Source organism: Leopardus geoffroyi, chromosome C3 (assembly GCF_018350155.1).
Source record: "Leopardus geoffroyi isolate Oge1 chromosome C3, O.geoffroyi_Oge1_pat1.0, whole genome shotgun sequence".
NCBI classification, from domain to species: Eukaryota; Metazoa; Chordata; class Mammalia; order Carnivora; family Felidae; genus Leopardus; species Leopardus geoffroyi.
This window is the reverse complement of record NC_059338.1, coordinates 121,111,544-121,130,264: the sequence shown is the minus strand read 5'-3', so window position 1 is coordinate 121,130,264 and position 18,721 is coordinate 121,111,544. Positions and strand designations below refer to the sequence as shown.

The following is an 18,721-nucleotide window of genomic DNA, read 5'->3' as shown; positions in this document are numbered from 1 at the left end:
ACCTTCAGTTTTCTTACCTGTAAAATGAGATAACAATTCCTTTCTCACATAGCTGTTTCAAGATTAAATAAAACAATATAAGTAAAATCTTTGGCACTAACTAATCACTTAATAATTAATTCTGTAATAAATATTACAGAAGTCAAATATGATTCCATTTGACTTCTGGAATTAATTAATGAACTATTTTCAATTAAAATTTCTCATATGTATGTATATTGCCTGCATTATGAAACTAATGTTGGTCAACCGTACAGGTGATGACATGAAATTAAAATGTTTGGTCCTAACCACAATGTAGTATACTCTTCAAAGCAGAAAATTATACAGCAAAGTGCTAAATCCTGTGAGTCGGGCTTTTTTGGCATAATGTACTTATTCTCTGCCTCATGCCAATAAGAATTTGAGGTGACTTACCCCTTGCTTATACTCCACTACCACATATATCCAATAAAGTATAATTTTATATAGATAAAATACAGCAGAAGAAAAAATAGAATAGAAAGATAAGGCCAGATGCTCTCGTTCAAAGGCAAGAAAGAAGAGAGGGCAAGTTTGATGGAAGAAGTTGACTGAGATAAAAATTGACTGGAAAAAGAGAAGGGCAGTGCTCTGGGGAATCAAACATTTGTGCAAGAGGGCATTTAGCACTTTATTTCTCTGTGAACATTTGCTGCATTTTGCCTTCCTCTGCCTCAGGTGCCACTGCTGGTCACCACCCTTACCCTTTATCTTCTCTGCTTTTTTTTTTTTAATTTTAAATATTTTTTTTTTATTTTTTGAGAGAGAGACAGAGTATGAACTGGGAGGGGCAGAGAGAGAGGAAGACACAGAATCCGAGGCAGACTCCAGGCTCTGAGCTGTCAGTACAGAGCCCGACACGGGGCTCGAACCTATGAACCATGAGATCATGACCTGAGCCAAAGTCGGAAGCTTAACCAACTGAGCCACCCAGGTGCCCTTCTACTCTGCTTCTTTAAAGATCTTTCCTAACTAGAGTCTGGCCACTGAAGTATGGTTCATCCTCTAAGCACCCTGGACACTGTTTTGCTAGGTGGCCCTACAACTTACAACTCTATGGTTTTTAAGATAGGAAGATAATGGGTAAATAGGAAATGATAGACAGATAGATGACAGATGATAAATAGATAGATAGATATGATATGATAAAGCATATATAATTCTTATTTTATAAATTCTGTTACAGTGACATTCTACACATTATGTTCACAATCATGGGAACCATTATGATTTTAAGGATGTTTCAATGTGTCACCATTATTTCTTATTCTTTATAAACTCATAAGAATCCCTTCATCTCAGAACACAGTGAAGATGCTAGGTCTGAGACAGAGTTTTAAGCTACTGAGGAAGTGTTTTTCATCAATAAAACACCACCAGGGACCATGGTAGGGCAATTCCTCCACACCATGCCCATGTCCCGTAAACTCTATTATTGTGTTCATAGGTCTGTGAGGTAATTTGTTACAGACATATTACCCTGTATGTGGTTATCGCCCCTCTGAGACTTTGTACTTTTTAGATCTAGGATTGCTACATTTTTAGTGTGTAACAGTCAACATTTGTTAAAATATGTTGAAGTGAGATAAACTATTTACACAGGCATAAATACCTTACCTCATACTTCCAGCTACAATCTGTAGGAAGTTCAAGGTTAATTTTATTGCTTATGTTTTAGTCTTCTTAAAAAAAAATCTTTTAGTGGGGCACCTGGGTGGCTCAGTCAGTTAAGCGTCTGACTTCGGCTCAGGTCATGATCTCATGGTCTGTGAGTTCCAGCCTCGCATTGGGCTCTGCCCTGACAGCTCAGAGCCTGGAGCCTGCTTTGGATTCTGTGTTCTCTCTCTCTCTCTCTCTCTCTCTCTCTCTCTGCCTCTCACCTGCTCATGCTCAGTTCCTGTCTCTCAAAAAAATAATAATAAACATTAAAAAAAATTACAAAAAAATCTTTTAGTAACCATTAAATATTTGGTTCCACCCGAAGGATGTGATTAAAAAGATAGAATACCACTAGCCTCGAGAAAATGCAAATAAATTTATTCAAATATGAATGGGAAAAGAAGACCACTAAGAAGATAAAACTAAGGCTGAATAATCAGATTTAAGCTATAAGGAAAGAATGATGAAACTAAGACAAGATGGAATGGAAACTGTATACAGAAAAGGAAGTAGGCAAAAGCAAGATTCTCAAAAACAATTACCACTAAAGAGATTCAGTAAAAATAAAATCAATTGTAGGGTGAGTTATAAAGGAGAAACATTTAACTGTGTTGAATACTTTTAAGTATTAAAATACTTTTAAAATTTACTGATTTCAAAGATTTTTTTTATTAGACCATAAGAAACTGGAGAAGGTCCAAAGAAATGGATAAAACCTTAGTAATACAATCCTATTCTAGTTTACAAAAAAATCTTAGAAAAGTCTTCTCCAGATACATAAAAAGCATTTAATGAACCAAACTAGGAATTTACAATTGACTTGTTTGTCAAGTACAAACAGACAAGTATAAAGAAGCATCATTTTGGAAATTTTCCCATTCATTTGAACCTATATTACAAATGAAAACTTGGATGAAACATTAGGAAGTTTTATGTTTTCTCTGATTAAAAAAAAGAACAGTGATAAATCTATTAGTAAAGGGAGGTACTAGGTAAAATGACAAGAACATTTTTTAACATGATAGCCACTCAATATTTTAATTAATAGCTATTTTTAGATTATCCACTAACAGAAGAGCACTTGACTCTGGGCAAAGAGATATGGATCCAGTTCCAGAACATTAGGCAAGACAGCAAATCATTTGATATAGACATGTACAGAGAATGCAGATATATTTTCTTAAATTGTTGAAAAGATGGATCAGTGATTGCGCTGTGGTTGAAAATGCTTGGATGTTATCCATGAAAGTACCTGAGCAAAGGACTTTCATCAAGAATTTTTAGAGACTGTAGCAGCAAGGAGATGTCTTAATAAAGAAGGCAGAGCTCATATCTGAGGGGAGAAAAGGCAGAGTTCCCACAGGGACAGCTGATGTGTCTGAGGGACAGGTAGAGAAGATCCTCATCTGTACATTGTGCTGTAGACTGACAAGAATGACAAAAGAGAAGGTGAATTGTGGGTAACTTTCTGTGAAAACCTGAGTAACACTGACCAAAGGAAAGCTGAGGTATCACTCATATCAATTAAGGAAATAATTTCAGAGTAGGGAGTTCAGAGGGAGAAGCTCCAGGCTAACTCCGGGAGTCCTGGATTGAAGCCCCTGCTGCAAGTACTGGGTTCAAGGTGCTTGAGGTCATGCCCCTCAGTTCCCTTCGGTTTCCAGTCCGGCAAATTTGTCAGAGCTCTCTGTTTCAGACCAGACATCTGTAAATGAGGAATTCTGGCAACTTAACTTTTTACACCTCTTTGGTTTTACCATTGTATTGTTCTAGTAATTCTCCGAAATATAAATATCATGCAGTTCAAGTTAAATATTTCTGCACAGTTCACATACCAAGTCTGATAAAATTCTTAAAAGTTTTATCAAAATTAACACATATTATCATTGTTATTTATTTTTTCCTTCCAAGTTCTTATTTAAATTCCAACTTGTTAATGCACCGTGTAATAGTAGTTTTGGGCGTAGGATTTAGTGATTCATCACTTACATACATACTGTAATTTTTAAACCAGATAAGGAAATCAGAACTCTGGATGGGCTAATAATTTGATGCTCTTGGTGTTCTTTAAATCTTCTTTCAGTGTCTTATTTGGAGGAAAGGATGAGGGCTGGGGTAGCAAGAGGAAAGGTGGGTGAGGTGACATGAGAAAGGGAAAGAGAAGAGAAAGAGAAAGTCCCGAGCAGTCCACTGTGCTTCTGAACGTGGATGTCCTTGACAGCAGCCAAAGCCCTGCAGTTAATTGCATTCACCCCTCTGAGAATTTAAACACCACTATTTGCTATGGAAATAGGTCTCTGTGGGTCTCCCTCCCTTGTTGCCTAAACAGCTACCAAAAGTATCCCTTCAACCTTACATGCATGGCATGTTATACTGCATTGGCTCCAGAGAAAGATCAACTAGTTCAAAGCAGGGCATTACCTCTTGTTCTCTGTGAGACTTTAGTCAGAACACTTAATCTCTCAGCCTTATCTTGATAAACATCAAAAAGGGCAAAAACAACAACAACTATAATAATAATAGTAATAGGAGGAGGAGGAGGAATCCATCCTAGGGTTGTTTTTAGTATTCAGTGAGTAATCCTGTAAAACTCTGAGAAGACAGCCTAACACCTAAAGCGCACTCCCTAAATGAATGTTAGCTCTCATTAAACCACAATGTTCATTCCGTGTGACGAGTTCCAGCAAACATCATTTTCTTGATTTCAGTACACTACTAGTGACATTATAATGACACTTCTACATAAGTCTCTTCCAGCAGCTACCCTGTGCATTGTCCCTTATTCAGTCCTAAAATCATATCTATCTTACAATAAAATAATCTCAACACAACTACGTAAGCCATGCAGTGTCCCTGAATATTATCTGCACCTGCCCTCATCTGGGGAAGTCTTACTCGTTTCTAAAAGGAAGGTAGGGGTGGCTAAGTAATAGAATTGCAAAGATTATGAGACATGATGTGTACTCAGCACAGTGCTTTATACACAGCACATAGTACTTCTTTTCCTCATTCTAACACACACCCACCCACCCACCCACACACACACACAATACACACATTTTTTCTTTTGTGTTTCCTTCCTCCCTCCCTCTCTTCTTTCCTCCCTCCCTTCCTCCCTCCCTCCCTTCTTTCCTTCCTTCCTTCTTTCCTTCTGGTTATTCTTTTATGTTAAAATGTGTCTTCCCTTACTTTGCCAGGAACTTTTATTTTTTAGATAGTTCCTTCCCTGAAAAGAAGAAAGACGTTGATAGAATCATTTGATTTTAGATGATAAATCATCCTTCCCAATTTATCAACACATTAAATTTGTATTGTAAATACGGAATATAAAGATTGAGTCCATTACAGGAAATTATGTTGCAGGGAATAGAGAGATGTTTTATAAAGCAAGCGCTACTCCTTTTGACCTCTGACATTATAGGCATAAAGCTGATTTTGAAGATAAAACAATTGCATTTAGTCTGGATTCTTGAAGAGTGTAGGAAAGAAAGAATGAGATGCCTGGACCTGTCTTCTCTCTTTAACCGCTTTTTTTTTTTGTTCCGTGTGTCCACATTCCTCCTCCCTATTCTTGTGGCTGCAAGTTTCCCAGCCAATACCTTCTCCTCTCCCTCAGCCACTTCATATTCCTACCTGTACTGCAACATGGTACTCATGAAGTTGGTCTTAATTCATCAGGAATATTTGAGGTCCCCAACTTTGATGGTTTGAAGCATGAAACACAGATAGAAGTCAAAGAGTGGATGGATGCCTCTGTATTCCCTGTAGTAAGAAAAGTAACATAGGAAAAGAGTTGACAAGATGAAAATCCCTACATGGAACTAAGAAAGTCAACCCTGTTACAAGGTTGAGAGGGCAAAGGTGTACCAAACATTGATGAGTGTCAGTCAGGATTCTTGTTTTAATGGGTATCTGTGTCTGTGTGATGAGTGAAGCTGGGTCAGGAGTTGTGGTGTGTGTACATGAATTTAATTAAATTGTTACATGGTCTTTACAAAAATTGTTCAGATTGATATTAATTACAGATAATACAGAACAATGTGAAAAGAGAAAAACTATAATTTGTATAATATAATAATGTTAAAATTAATACCATTCATGTCATGATATCATTAAGCTATTTCTTCTTAATAATCACCAATGACATGTTTATTCATATCATAGATATGTATACATCTATGTCAGACAAACTTTTAATTTTGTTTGGTTATAAGAGTTTTTTATGGTTTATTGGCCAGATGGCATGAATAATTTTTATAAAGGAGAATTTGCTTCGTGGTTGTGACTTTGTTTCATAAATTTATAATTTATCTTCACACCTCTAAGTATATACAATTTCATTCAAAACAGTGAACTCAGGACCAAAAGATAGACGTGAAATGACTAGTATTTGCATTAAGTAAGAAAGTAACTTTAGTCAATTAGCATGAATTTGACTATTGTCCAAATTTACTGGAAAATAATCTATAGTTGTATTGTATTTATTATTTAATTTAGTTTATACAGAGCCCTTTATTCAGCAAGTATTTACCGAAAGCCTACTTTATATCAGACACTGATATGCCCTGTGGATATATATCTCTGAAAAAAGAAAGCCCTGTTCTCTGAAGGCTAATGTTCTAATAGGCAGAGACAGAAAAACAAGTAAATACAGACTATATCAGGTGATTATAAAGTGCTATGGAGAGAAGCAGGTAAAGGCTGTGGAATATAAGGTGTATTATATCTCAGTAAGAAAAGGCCTATTTATTGAAAATTTTAATATCACTATTAGAGAAAACACAAGGAAAATCCTCCTGGTGTTCCATAACTGACCATTTCTTATATGAAGATACAACCGTAGTGGTCTTTGACAAAGAATCTTACTAAATACTGCAGCTTGTTAGTCAAAAGTCAAGAAACTGGACAGGAATACTATTTAAGAAAAAAACTGCTTAAATGCTATTCTTGATATCTGTGATCATGAAATATAGTAATTACTTAAATATAAAAGTATTCTTGACATTGAAACAATCCTTCTACTAAGAATTATGGAGTTGATATCTCCTCCTATCAATAAGTAGACTGAGTTTGTTAACACTGGAAAAGAATTTTGGCAGTTGAAAATGTCTTCTGCTTTTAGCTGGAGGATGAAGCTTAATGTATAATCAGGAAGTCTTATTACATAGAAATTATTCACTGGTGGATAAATCCTCTGTATTCTAAATAAATCTGCTTTTCAAACACCCTAATTAGCACATGGAGGAGATTTGAAATCATACACAATTTTGGAGTGGTTGGGAGAGGTAGCACTCCTGAGTTTCTGCTGGGTGCCAGGCAGTGCTCAGCACAGAGAGTACAAGGTGCATGAAGACAAAGCTTCCATGCTGCCCAGTTGACAGTGTGCAATGTGTTCAGATAAGGATATGCCCACAATACTGTGAAAATAGAGGTCTGAGGACAAAAATGAGGCAGGAAGGATGAAGGCGGGGGAAAGATTCGTCAAAAGCTCCTTTCAGGAAGGGACACATAGCACATAGCACATAGGGGATACCTAGCACATAGTAGGCACTCACTGAGCCTGAGACCCTATTGAGTTCCCCTTCAATTCTAGGCCTGGGGAAATAATGTAAAAATATTACAACTCTTGCACTGCCTGAGACGCAGTCTGTTTGGAGAAATAGACCAAACTAAAAGTGATAATTGCTTTAATAATTGAACATGCAAAGTACATTGAGAGCTCAGAGAAAGAATTTAGTAGAGTTTCAAAAATAAAATACACATCTAAGCACTATAGGGTGGCTGAAAGACATATGAACCCAAAGGATAGTTTTTGCTTTCTATAAATATCAAACATGGGTTTTTATATTTCCTATTTATATTTTCAGTTTTACTGTTCTTGCTAAATACACGAATCTGTTCTTAATTCAACATTGCTTCCAGCACAGCACTTTAATAGTGCAGATTTTATTAGAGAACTTAACTGATACCAGTTGGGGGGAGGTGAAGGAAATACAATTTCCTCTAGAAGATTTGCATTAGATAGAGTAGTTACAGGCTGTAGCATCTCCCCTGTAATTTTATGAGAATGGTATTACCCTGGCTTTCACTGTGTGATTGCTGGTTACCTTCTGTCAGTGAGCAACAGTCTTACTGCAAAGCAGGAGCCCAACCGGTCTCTTTGTCTCCGTGGTCAAAGCAATTACTTCTTAGAAAGTCGGATTTTTTCAGAATGACCATGTACAGAAGCAAACGCAGACATCAGAGATGTAAGTAAATTCTGACCCAACTTTTTCATATGACTGTAGTGGGAGAAACATACTTGATTCCTTAAAAGACTAATCATGACTTCTTCAGATCTATCCTGGTAGTAGAAAAAATATTGTAGCTTTTTTCTCTCTAACCTTTATCTATCCCTGTTACATGCTTGGAAAATGTTGGGGGGAGAGGGGATAATTCACTTGTTACTATGGAAACCTTTGGAAAGGTTTACAAAATCAACAGAGAAACAGATCAAATGGAATTTCAGTCTAGCTCAGCAGCCTTCATTCAGGCATGATCACTGGATAGTTCTCTCTCTTTCTTTTTTCTTTTCCTTTCCTTTCCAGAAGTGATAGATTTCCTTTCCTAGAAGTTTATTGAAAGGTTTGGGAAGCTAGCCTAAAACTTCTATTTATTTATCCAATTTCAATTATAACTCTTGGGAGAAATAAAACAGTTCAGAACAGAGGGAGAGAGTTAATTGTGAATGACAAGCTGAATATGTAACAGGGTATTCATTGCCAAACTTCTTGGTCCGGAGCACATTTGGAACATAATTCGCTACAGGCACCACTTTAAAGGGTTAAAAGGAGTCATTTGTAATCTACCCCAAAGGAATTGATTCTGACTGAAAAGGAGCAGCACAGTTACCCTGGCCTAAAGTCCAGAACAAAGATGATTATGTTACTGAAAGCCATTAGGTTTAGCTAAAAACCAAAGTCTTATAATAAAACTGTGTTTTATGGTAAAGCAATATGCCTGCCATGAAAAGCTTTCCAATCACCTCTCTTTCTAGTAAGCTCAGTTCGTTACCACTTCATCTTCCCTATTGTCTAAAGTAAATTTTCCCATATTCAGCCCAGTGTTTCTGATCACTGACTCTGTTTACCACCTTAGGTAACTACAACTTGTTCTTTAGTCGAAGTCTGTACTTTTTCATTATTCCTTATGATGTCTTTAGACATTATGAAATATTATAAAATACAGAAAGACTATCGACAACACTTACCCTATCAAAAGGCCAAAATGTGATAGAAATGTAATATTTTTTTAGTGTGATAATGTTTTGGGTCTATTTCCACCTGAGCCCGGAACACTAACATTTCTCTTGTTCAAAGAAGTTTTATGCACCACAGAAAGCTCTGAGGGCTGGGACTGCCAGTTTGATTTTCTGTGCCTGATTGCCTTTTGATGCCTCTCTTCCTTGTGACTGAGAAATAACGTAGGATAACTGTTACTTGTTTCTTACAAAAATGATTGGTGCAAAGTCTACAAATACATTGCTGATTAATTTCCTTGTGATTTCCTCCCACAAGAATGAATCTAAATTATGCATGTACTCTAAAACCGTCCTGTGCCTTTACTCCTGTATTTTTTATACACCCCCTCATTTTTTTCCATGTAGGCAATCATCACCTTAATGCACATGGCAAATAAAAGATTATAGACAAATTGTACTGAGTCTCTCCTTTAAGATGTGCTTGCTGAAGTCTGCGATTAAGCAGCAGGAAGAAATTGTGAATTACATGAGACAAGTCAGAAGATGTATAATTATACAGGGATGAACACAGTAGGGTGTACTAAATGGTTTACTTAAAAAAACATCGAATGTATTACTTATGTTTAATTGTATCTGTTAGCTATATTATACTGCATTAACTGTTTCTATATTCTAATCATATAAAATATTGGAGAGCAGGAATATAATAAAATTAAAGTATATAGAAAGGTTAGCAATAAAAGCAAATAGAATCCTTAAATGAATTTCTATCTTACACTAATAATATTTGCAAAAATGGAAAGTAATGCAATTGTTTGCTATCCAGTGGGTATATAAAAATATTGAATTATCCCTTCATCAAAATCCTGTGCATTTCCATTTTCAATCATATCTTTTATGTGTGTGTGTTTGACGATGTAAAAGGCATAAACTAGCCTCAAGGCAATTGTAATCCAATTAAGGCAATAATTGCACACTTAACAAAATCTCAACGTGAGAAAGAAGGCAAGTGTTCTTATGATTTTCTTTAAAACTGAAAAAGTACATAAATAAACTTTCTAATTTCCTCGTTCCCTAAAGACTTACTGTACTATCCTTTAGTGGAAATAATGCAACTTTCTTTTTTTTTTTTTAATTTTTTTTTTTCTTTTCAACGTTTATTTATTTTTGGGACAGAGAGAGACAGAGCATGAACGGGGGAGGGGCAGAGAGAGAGGGAGACACAGAATCGGAAACAGGCTCCAGGCTCTGAGCCATCAGCCCAGAGCCTGACGCGGGGCTCGAACTCACGGACCGCGAGATCGTGACCTGGCTGAAGTCAGACGCTTAACCGACTGCGCCACCCAGGCGCCCCGCAACTTTCTTTTAGAGGACCTGGTGAGAGGAATAGGCGAGGTGCATGTGGCTGTGCTAGGGGTTTGAAGAGAGGGAGTGAGCAAGCCAGAATATTGGTAAAAGATATTTTAAAGTGTAAATGACACTAAGCCTTTGAAAATTCACGTGGGACTTTGAAATCCATTCCTCACTCATGTCTAAATTGGTTATTTATAATTCCCTACAGAGGTGAAGGAAAGGGAGGGAAGGGTACTCTTTTCCTTGCTTCTGGTGAAGCAGTAACTGTGGAAAATGGAACAGCTTCAGTGTTCATTCAGGTAGCAGGTCTTACCTGCGCACAACTGCATAATGACTTTCAATTAGATACAGAATTTGTTGCGTGGTAATAAAAAAATGTTCGCATATGTTGAACGTTGATTTTGCCAGAGCCAGACAGGTAGAAACCACTTTAAGGGACTCTAATATATGTAAACCTGTTTTTACACATTAGGTGGAGGAAAGAATCATCATTAGTGTAAATAACTTTGTTCTTTAGTGTTTAGACATAGATTTTTTTTCATGCATACTATATCAATCTATTGAGGTGTGCAGTTTATGTTTAAATTTTCAAAATGTTATAGTATGTATAAAACAATGTATACTTACGACCTCCCTTGTCAAAGTTCCAAATGACCTTGAGCAAACATATTGTTTTAGTTTTTGAAAGAGACATAGAGATAAATTCTTGAAGATGAATATGTTTTTTAAATACAGACTCAGAGAAAAACTAGAGTAGGATCCATATGCTATTAGATACTGAATTTTGAAAATACCACAACCCCCATACCACAGCAAAGAGAACAGTGTACATCTGATTGTAAGTGTGTAACATTTCATCTTATTTTACCAAATAGGAACAGATGTTCATTTTTGATTACTAGTGATATTTTTGGGTGCTTATCCATCTTATCCATCCCATTATGGAAATGCTTAATGAGATCACTTCAGGAACCTGAATACTAGCCATAGTCCTCTACCTGTAATCTTGGCCAATATCTATTATCTCTATGGGTTGCAATTTCTTTTTCTATAACGTTAGCAGACTGTGCACAGAAGATGTTTTCTGAGGTATCTTCAATCTCTAACCCTCAGAGTTTCCACAACATAGACCTCATCATGTAATTCTCCTACTCATTTTATGGGTTCTTGTTGCCTAGACTGTGGCTCTGGGCTCATGTGCTCCAAATCCATGTGACCATGGATTTACTACAAGAGGCCCTAAAATCCATATAAATATTAACCATTGCCTGTATAATGGTGATAAAAAGTGTATATATATATATATATATATATATATATATATATACCTATGTGTATATCTCCCATGTATGTTTTTACAACATATATACACACATACTATTTTTTTTTTGCTTCTAAAGTGACATGTTTAATTAAATAAAATGCATTGAAAAGATGGTACTAAATTTGTAATGGCTTTTAATGCCATATATTTTATATGATTTTTCAACCAATTATATCACATAGGGATTTTGTTATGTTTCAATGTTTTGAAGAAGTGTTTTCATGTTCCCAAATGTTAGGAATCACTGAACCGGTAAATGAAATACAAACATGACCTTATAAACACATATTTACATCACTGTCACTCACTGCCTACTTTTCCTTGATAGCACTTTGTTCTAGCCTTTATCAGGCTACTGAGTCATCCACAAAATTCACTATAGATTCTCTCGTCTCTGTGTTTTTGCTCATACATCTTCCTGTTGATGGATAGTCCTCACCAGCATCTTCATGTGTAGAAATCATCTCTAGTCAAGGGTTCAGTCAAATGTCAAATCCTTCATGAAGGTCTCTTCAGTTTCCACATCAAATTTATCCTTTTCCTCTCTCTTTTCAGTTGCTATTTTATAATTTTATTTGTACTGCCTATGTTCTATCTGAGGTTTTTTCTTGTAAGGTACCTTTAGTTCTTGTTGAAGTATTCTCAGAGCATGATGCAATGCTTTGTCCATAACAATGCATAGCCATCGTGTGAAACTCATTCATTTAAAGAAATATTTATTGATCACCCGTTGTATTACTTTCTAGACACTGCTCTAGTACTATGGCTGTAGTAATGAGCAAAACAAAGTTCAAGACAAAGGTGACAAACAAAAAAATACATAATATGCTGTGTGATGCTAAGCACTATAGTGAAAAATAGTGTAAGCAAAAGGGAAGGGGAGTTTTTGAAGGTAGGTTGGAGAACTGCTATTTTTTATAGGGTAGTCAGGAAAAGCCACTGTGATTAAGATGACATTTACTCAGACCTGAAGGAAAAGAGGGAACAAACTCTGCTTCTTCCTGGAGAGTTCCAGACAGAAATAACATGTGCAAATTCTCTGGGGTAGCTGGGATATTAGAGGACCACAAAGGAGGCAATAGAGAGTTAATGAAAAGATAGGAGATCCAAAAAGCATTGAGGCATTGGATGGATGGAGTAAGACACAGAATTAAAGTAAACAATATTTTTTATTTGTAACTGAATTTGTATATAATGCATGTTAACTTTTAGAAACACTATCCATACTTCTAAGTGACTCTTGCATTGCTTTTATTAAAATGAAAATGATAAAAAAAAAAAGTTATTTTAAAAAGCATTACATTTCATACTAGGCAAGACATCCAGTTGTTAATTGAAGGAGAATCAAATTGTGGTCATATAGAAATCAGAAAAATTATTTGAACAAGAATATCTCTGATTTATCTTCCTGTAAATATCCTTGGATTATTAATTCTCTATATCTTTAAAATCATGCTATGAGAAAAAATAAATTCATAGTTTCATAGAATTGTAAGGCTTTTTAAAGTAGTTGCAGGAAGAAATAAGACTGCTGGCAGGTTTTTTTTTTTTTTTTTTAAGTTTATTTATTTATTTTGAGAGAGGGCCAGAGAGTGAGCAGGGAAGGGGCAGAGAGAGGGAGAGACAGAATCCAAGCAGGCTCTCCACTGTCAGCACAGATCCTGATGCGGGGCTCGAGCTCAAACCGTGAGATCATGGCCTGAGCCAAGATCAAGAGTCGGATGCTTAACTGACTGAACCACCCAGGCGCCCCTGCCAGTCTTGATGTAGAATTGGCATCTCAGTGGTCAAGATGGATAATAGGTTTGATGTCCGATTATTGGAACATGAGTTGTCTTAGCTGTTGCATACATCTTTATTACTACATTTTATCTCATACAAATCTTTAAGTATTTTTTGAAATTCTTTATTACCAACTGGATATCAAAGATAAAAATGGAGTCTTATTTAAAACAAATATTATATTGATACCTTATATAACTGTGAAGATAAAATTAATCATGACTCTTAATTCACAAATGATGACATTATTTATTACAGAATCATTTGAAGATTCATGTGATCTACGTTTCAAAAAATTCTTTCGGTTTACACTAAGAGTAAATAAATAAATAAATTGTGCTTGATAAGTAAAGCTCTCTGGAGGACACTATTAAGTTCAATCGTTTTTTCTCTATTGTTGATACTTGTTTGGAATTCTGGTCCGACATCTGAAATTTCTCCAGTCTTTTTTCTGTCAAGTTTCTAATATGAATTCGGTAACTGATATGGATTGAGAACTTGTAACTTTATACATTCCTCGTGGAATCATGTCTGCATGGATAGATTCAGGATTCTCTGATTCTGCATGCCGAATGGGACCATAGTTACCAGTTTAAGATCAGAGATGTACAAAAGCTGACTAATAACACCCCTGATACTGATTGACCTTATATACAAATACATACTGGTCTGTCTCACATCCTTAATAATTTGCTTTGCTTTTACAGGCTCCAGCCTGTGACTGGTTCCACCTGGAGGAATACTTACTCACTCTCTCCCTCTCCCTCCCTCTCTTCCTTTCTCTCTCTGTCTCTGTCTCTCTCTCTCTCTGGTCCATGTGTTTTGTGTTTTGCAATGCTCCACAAAGTCAGAGGTCACTTTTGTAGAGGGTGATCATTTGTACATTTTCTTTTAACTTCTCTACTTTCAGAAAACAACTTGGCTATCCTAACTCCCCTACTCTTTTAGCTTCTCTCTTCTGAGAAGCTGTGCTGCATTTATATCTAGACCTACAAAAGAGCCATGACATTGACTCTGTCCCCAGTTGTTCACGTAAATGTTCTCTACTGAATGGCTTTGAAGATTATCAGAATTTTAGAAATTGCCTACCTCCTACCAAACATAAAATGTTTATTAAAAAAATTTGAGTTCTAACTTCATATGATTTTATGATTAGAACTTTGCTTATATCCAAGTAGAAAATGGGACAGCAGAAATGAATTAATAATACTACCAAAAACAATAAAAATAACATTTGACATCTATTTTATTCTTACTATATAGCCAGGTACTGTTTTAAGCATTTTGTTACACATGACTAATATAATTTATGTAGTAGAGCTATAACTGAACATGTAAAAGCAATAATCTAGTAATCTATGGCACTTTTAATTTCCATTCCAATTTCAAATGTTATTTATAATTTTGATACTAATCTCTAGGAAATTGAACACAAGAAGTTAAATTGAAATATGTGTGTTGACCAGGGTGAAAGAATAAACTTATATGTCCCTTGAGGAAACAAAGAAATTAACTTCATAAAGCAAAATATATTGTTTGACCAATATTCCTGTTTTTTGAGTCCTATAAAAACAGAAAAAAATATCCTGAGGAAAAGTTTTACATATATATGCAAATGAAATATTCACATATGAATACATTTGCCGTCTTTTCCGCAAAAGAGAAAAAGGTTTCCAGAACTTAGAAAATCGAAGTGCTCTGCAGTGATTTAGTAATTCACTGTGAGTAGTTACACACTTTTTGGTCTAGAACAGCTAAATTGTTTGGCATAACCTTTTGATTCATTTTCCTTTTTGTAGCTATTGATCTTCTTGGCATTATTTACTGAATTGCACTCCCATTCTGATTATGGACTTTCTGACACCTTTACTTATATAAGGCTACATTATATATGTGTTAATATTGACTCAAGGTCTTAATGGTCTTTTATCATTGACTTTATATTATCTTGAGAATTTCATTTATATTTAAAATAAAGATAAAATCCACATCTATTTTGTGAAACTCCTTATAGAGAGTGTGGCATATATATTTGTAATGTTTCATGCCCTCGGCTGCTTATCATTGGGAAGTGTTATATTTTATATTATATGATTCTTTTGACCCCTAGTGAACTTGAAACTGCCTTAGAAGAACAGCTGGATGTATTTCCTTAAATAAACACACATTGTTCTTCAGATTGCTAGTATCTGTCTTCTTAATAGGCTCCACAGGCAATGGGAATCTTGACTTTGAAGTCACCTCTACTGGGTTCATGTAGGTATCTGACTATTTCATACCTTTTTTCCCCCTCATACTTGAATAGTATCTTTCAACTCAAGTTTGTCTTGAAATGTGCAGCATATAGCCATAACTTATCATTTACCTATACTCTACGATTATAATATTTTTGATATTTTACTTTATATAATAACAATGCAATATAAAATAAAATATCAAAAATATACAGCACCTGTAAACGCATTACAGACTACCTGGAACATTTAATTCTATCTAATTTATAGTGTCAGTAATTAATGAGAGGTTGGCTCACAAATAAAAATTCACTCACACAAAATCAGAAACAATTTACTTTTAATTAGAATGCAAGGAAAAATTAATTTGCTTTTTCACTTCTGGTTTTGCTAAGGTAGCAAGGGGAAAATGGCCACTCAAATTTTAAGTGGTCAAAAAATTTTTCTTAGCACTGAATTTGTCCTCCCAGAACTATTTTTACAAATCTAGCCTTTTTCAAATGATCATTTCTAGCAAAGATGATACCCCAAATTTGACTAATGGGTACAGAATCTCCCAAAGAAGCTTTAGCAATTATACTACATGAAGGTTTCTAGAATTTGTTTGTTGATTCACTATTTAGAGAGAAATACTTTTCAGATTAACAGACCAGTTTTCCAAACCACGCTAGATTTTGAGAGAAGATTTGACTTGAATGAATGGGACAATTTATTTGAAATTGAAAGAAAAACAAATCATTTAAAATTATACTTTAAAAATATTCTTTGTTACTTGGATATTTAAGAAAGGAGTAAGCAAGCACAGGAACAAGATATTAAGACATTGTGTCATGAAGTTCATAAATATGTTTGTTGCTGAGATTTTCTTTTACGTTTGTGGAAATGGGTCTCTGGAAATTGGAATCATGCTAAGTTAACGAGTTCATTTATACTGAAAACAGTTGTCCATCAGGTTAAAATCAGTTGGAGTTGCTTTTGTCCTATGGAAACAGCCATCTAACATATTTAGTTGTTTGGGGAAGCTACGAATCGTTAGTAATACCATTTCTCCTAGATTACTACTGACAGTAATTAAATCAACAGTTGTAGTAATTTACCATATACTTCAAGCCCAATTAAGACTTGCCTTGCTTATCTGGCTGTTAAAGGATGAAGGGGCTTGGGATCCAGAATCCTCAGTAAGTTGCCTGCATTATTAATTTTTGCCAATGTTGACTTAGGTTGCAGAGTATAATAAATATCTGTTGTAGGGGCCTCCAAGATGGTGGCATAAGAAATATCCTGAACTTCCCTCCTCTCACAGACATACCCACATCTACAGCTACATATGGATCATTTCCTTCTGGAAAAGATTGGAAAACTAGATCAATGCCCTCCACAACAAAGAATAAAAGGACAGCATTGAGACTGGTAGTGAGGCAGAGACATGGCCTTACAAAACCCCACCTCCAGCACAGCAATACACAATAGGGAGAGATCTCACCAGACAGGCACTTCTCCCAGAGAAGCAATGTTTTGGTGCCCAATGTGTGACCTATATCAGAAAGATCTATACTGTCCCGTGGGATCTATACCAGAAAGATGAGCTCCTGACCATCTGCCTTGAATAAGCAGTGGAACCAATGTCTGAGCATCCCCAAATGCTATAGGAAACTGAGATTTCTTGTGGAGAGCTTACATGTTGTCCTGTTTTACCTGAGACCCAAGGGGGAAAAAACCCAGCAGTTTGAAAAACACCTAAATTATATGTGAGGGAGATTCATTTGCTGGATCTGATATAGAGGCATCAGCTGGGCATGGGGCAGGGGGAGGGTGGACAATTGAGGTGCTCTCCAGAGATGGAGGTATTAGTGGATGCCATTGTTGCACTCCCCACATAGCTTAGTAGCATAAGTAAGCGAGAATGGCCATATCACCCTCCCACCACCTTGCTGGAACAGGTGAGGTGAGTGGTCATGGCACTTGCTGAGGCTGGAGAGCATGGAGACAGGTGCTTGGGACACTTCCCCACCACCTTGCTAAGACACGTGGTGCAAGGAGTCAGATCATCCTTCCATTCATAGCCTAAAACCAGCATATACACAGACAGGGCTGTTCCTTGCCGCATTGCTGAAGCCTGTGAGCACATGCAGACAAGACATTTTCCCACTGGCTTTAGGAAGCCTTCAGGAATGTGCCTGGCCCGCTACACTTTCCAGCTGCCTCACTAAAGCCAGCAGGTATGTGTGGTCTACACAGGGGATCCCCCTGGATCACCTGGCCCTGGTGGTGAAGAGGGCTGGTGTCCCAGAGCCCTACAGGACTATAACAATCTGAAAGATAGCTCTTGGCAGGCCACCAGTTCCAAGGCACTGCACAGACAGCAGACTGAAACAAGCTGTCTTCCTCTGAAAATGGCCTGTTTATTTAGTCTGGAGCTTCAGCCTGAGGGACAGGCTTCAAGTTTCCCACACATCTAGAGGCTAAGGAGGCAACCACAGGGAACATAAGCAGGAAGACACCATCCTTGCACATACCCTTGGCCTTGCTACAACCCAATGAGACTTCTCAGAAAGGAGCTCACATACTCACCTGGAGCCCTGATTTTGACAACTGTCACCCTGGAAACATCCAGATCTCCTGGTGTGGAGGCCTACAGGTATTACAATTGCAGATCCACAGGACTATAAATATTTTCATATCTTAAAAGCTGCTGCCTGAGGGCTTGGCTTCCAGTCAGCCTGAAATTAGGTACATAATGAAATTCCTCCCCTTGACTTAGTAACAAGTCTTGGCACACCATCAACAATGAGGGTATATCAAGAATGAATCAGGCAGTTTAGACAATCACAAAGGTTCCCATGAGCTAGGGCAGGGTTGAGTGAGAAGGGTCATCATCTATACAAGGTCATGCCTTCAAGACTAAGAGAGATAACTGTTGCATTTAATACATGGAAACAAACAGTCAAGCAAAATGAGGAAACAGAAAAATATGTTCCAAACAAAAGAAGAAATCTTCAGAAAAAGATCCAAATGATATGGAGATAAGTAATCTACCTAGTAAAGAATTCAAAGTCATGTTCATAAAGATGCTCACCAAACTCATCAGAAGAATAGAGGAACACAGTG

At 36.4% G+C, this 18,721-nt stretch overlaps 1 protein-coding gene across 8 annotated transcripts in view; it reads left to right on the top strand.

Annotated features, from left to right (window-relative positions):
- The window catches only part of RALYL (RALY RNA binding protein like), a 722,510-nt gene that overhangs the window by 498,103 nt on the left and 205,686 nt on the right, over positions 1-18,721 (top strand). The window contains exon 1 of one of the 8 annotated variants that reach the window (XM_045454723.1): positions 7,778-7,928. The exons of the other annotated variants lie outside the window; for them this stretch is intronic. Coding sequence (XP_045310679.1) covers positions 7,892-7,928 — 37 coding nt within the window. The 5' untranslated portion in view covers positions 7,778-7,891. Of the gene's footprint in view, positions 1-7,777; positions 7,929-18,721 lie in introns of those variants that run through there. 8 annotated transcript variants of the gene reach the window in all.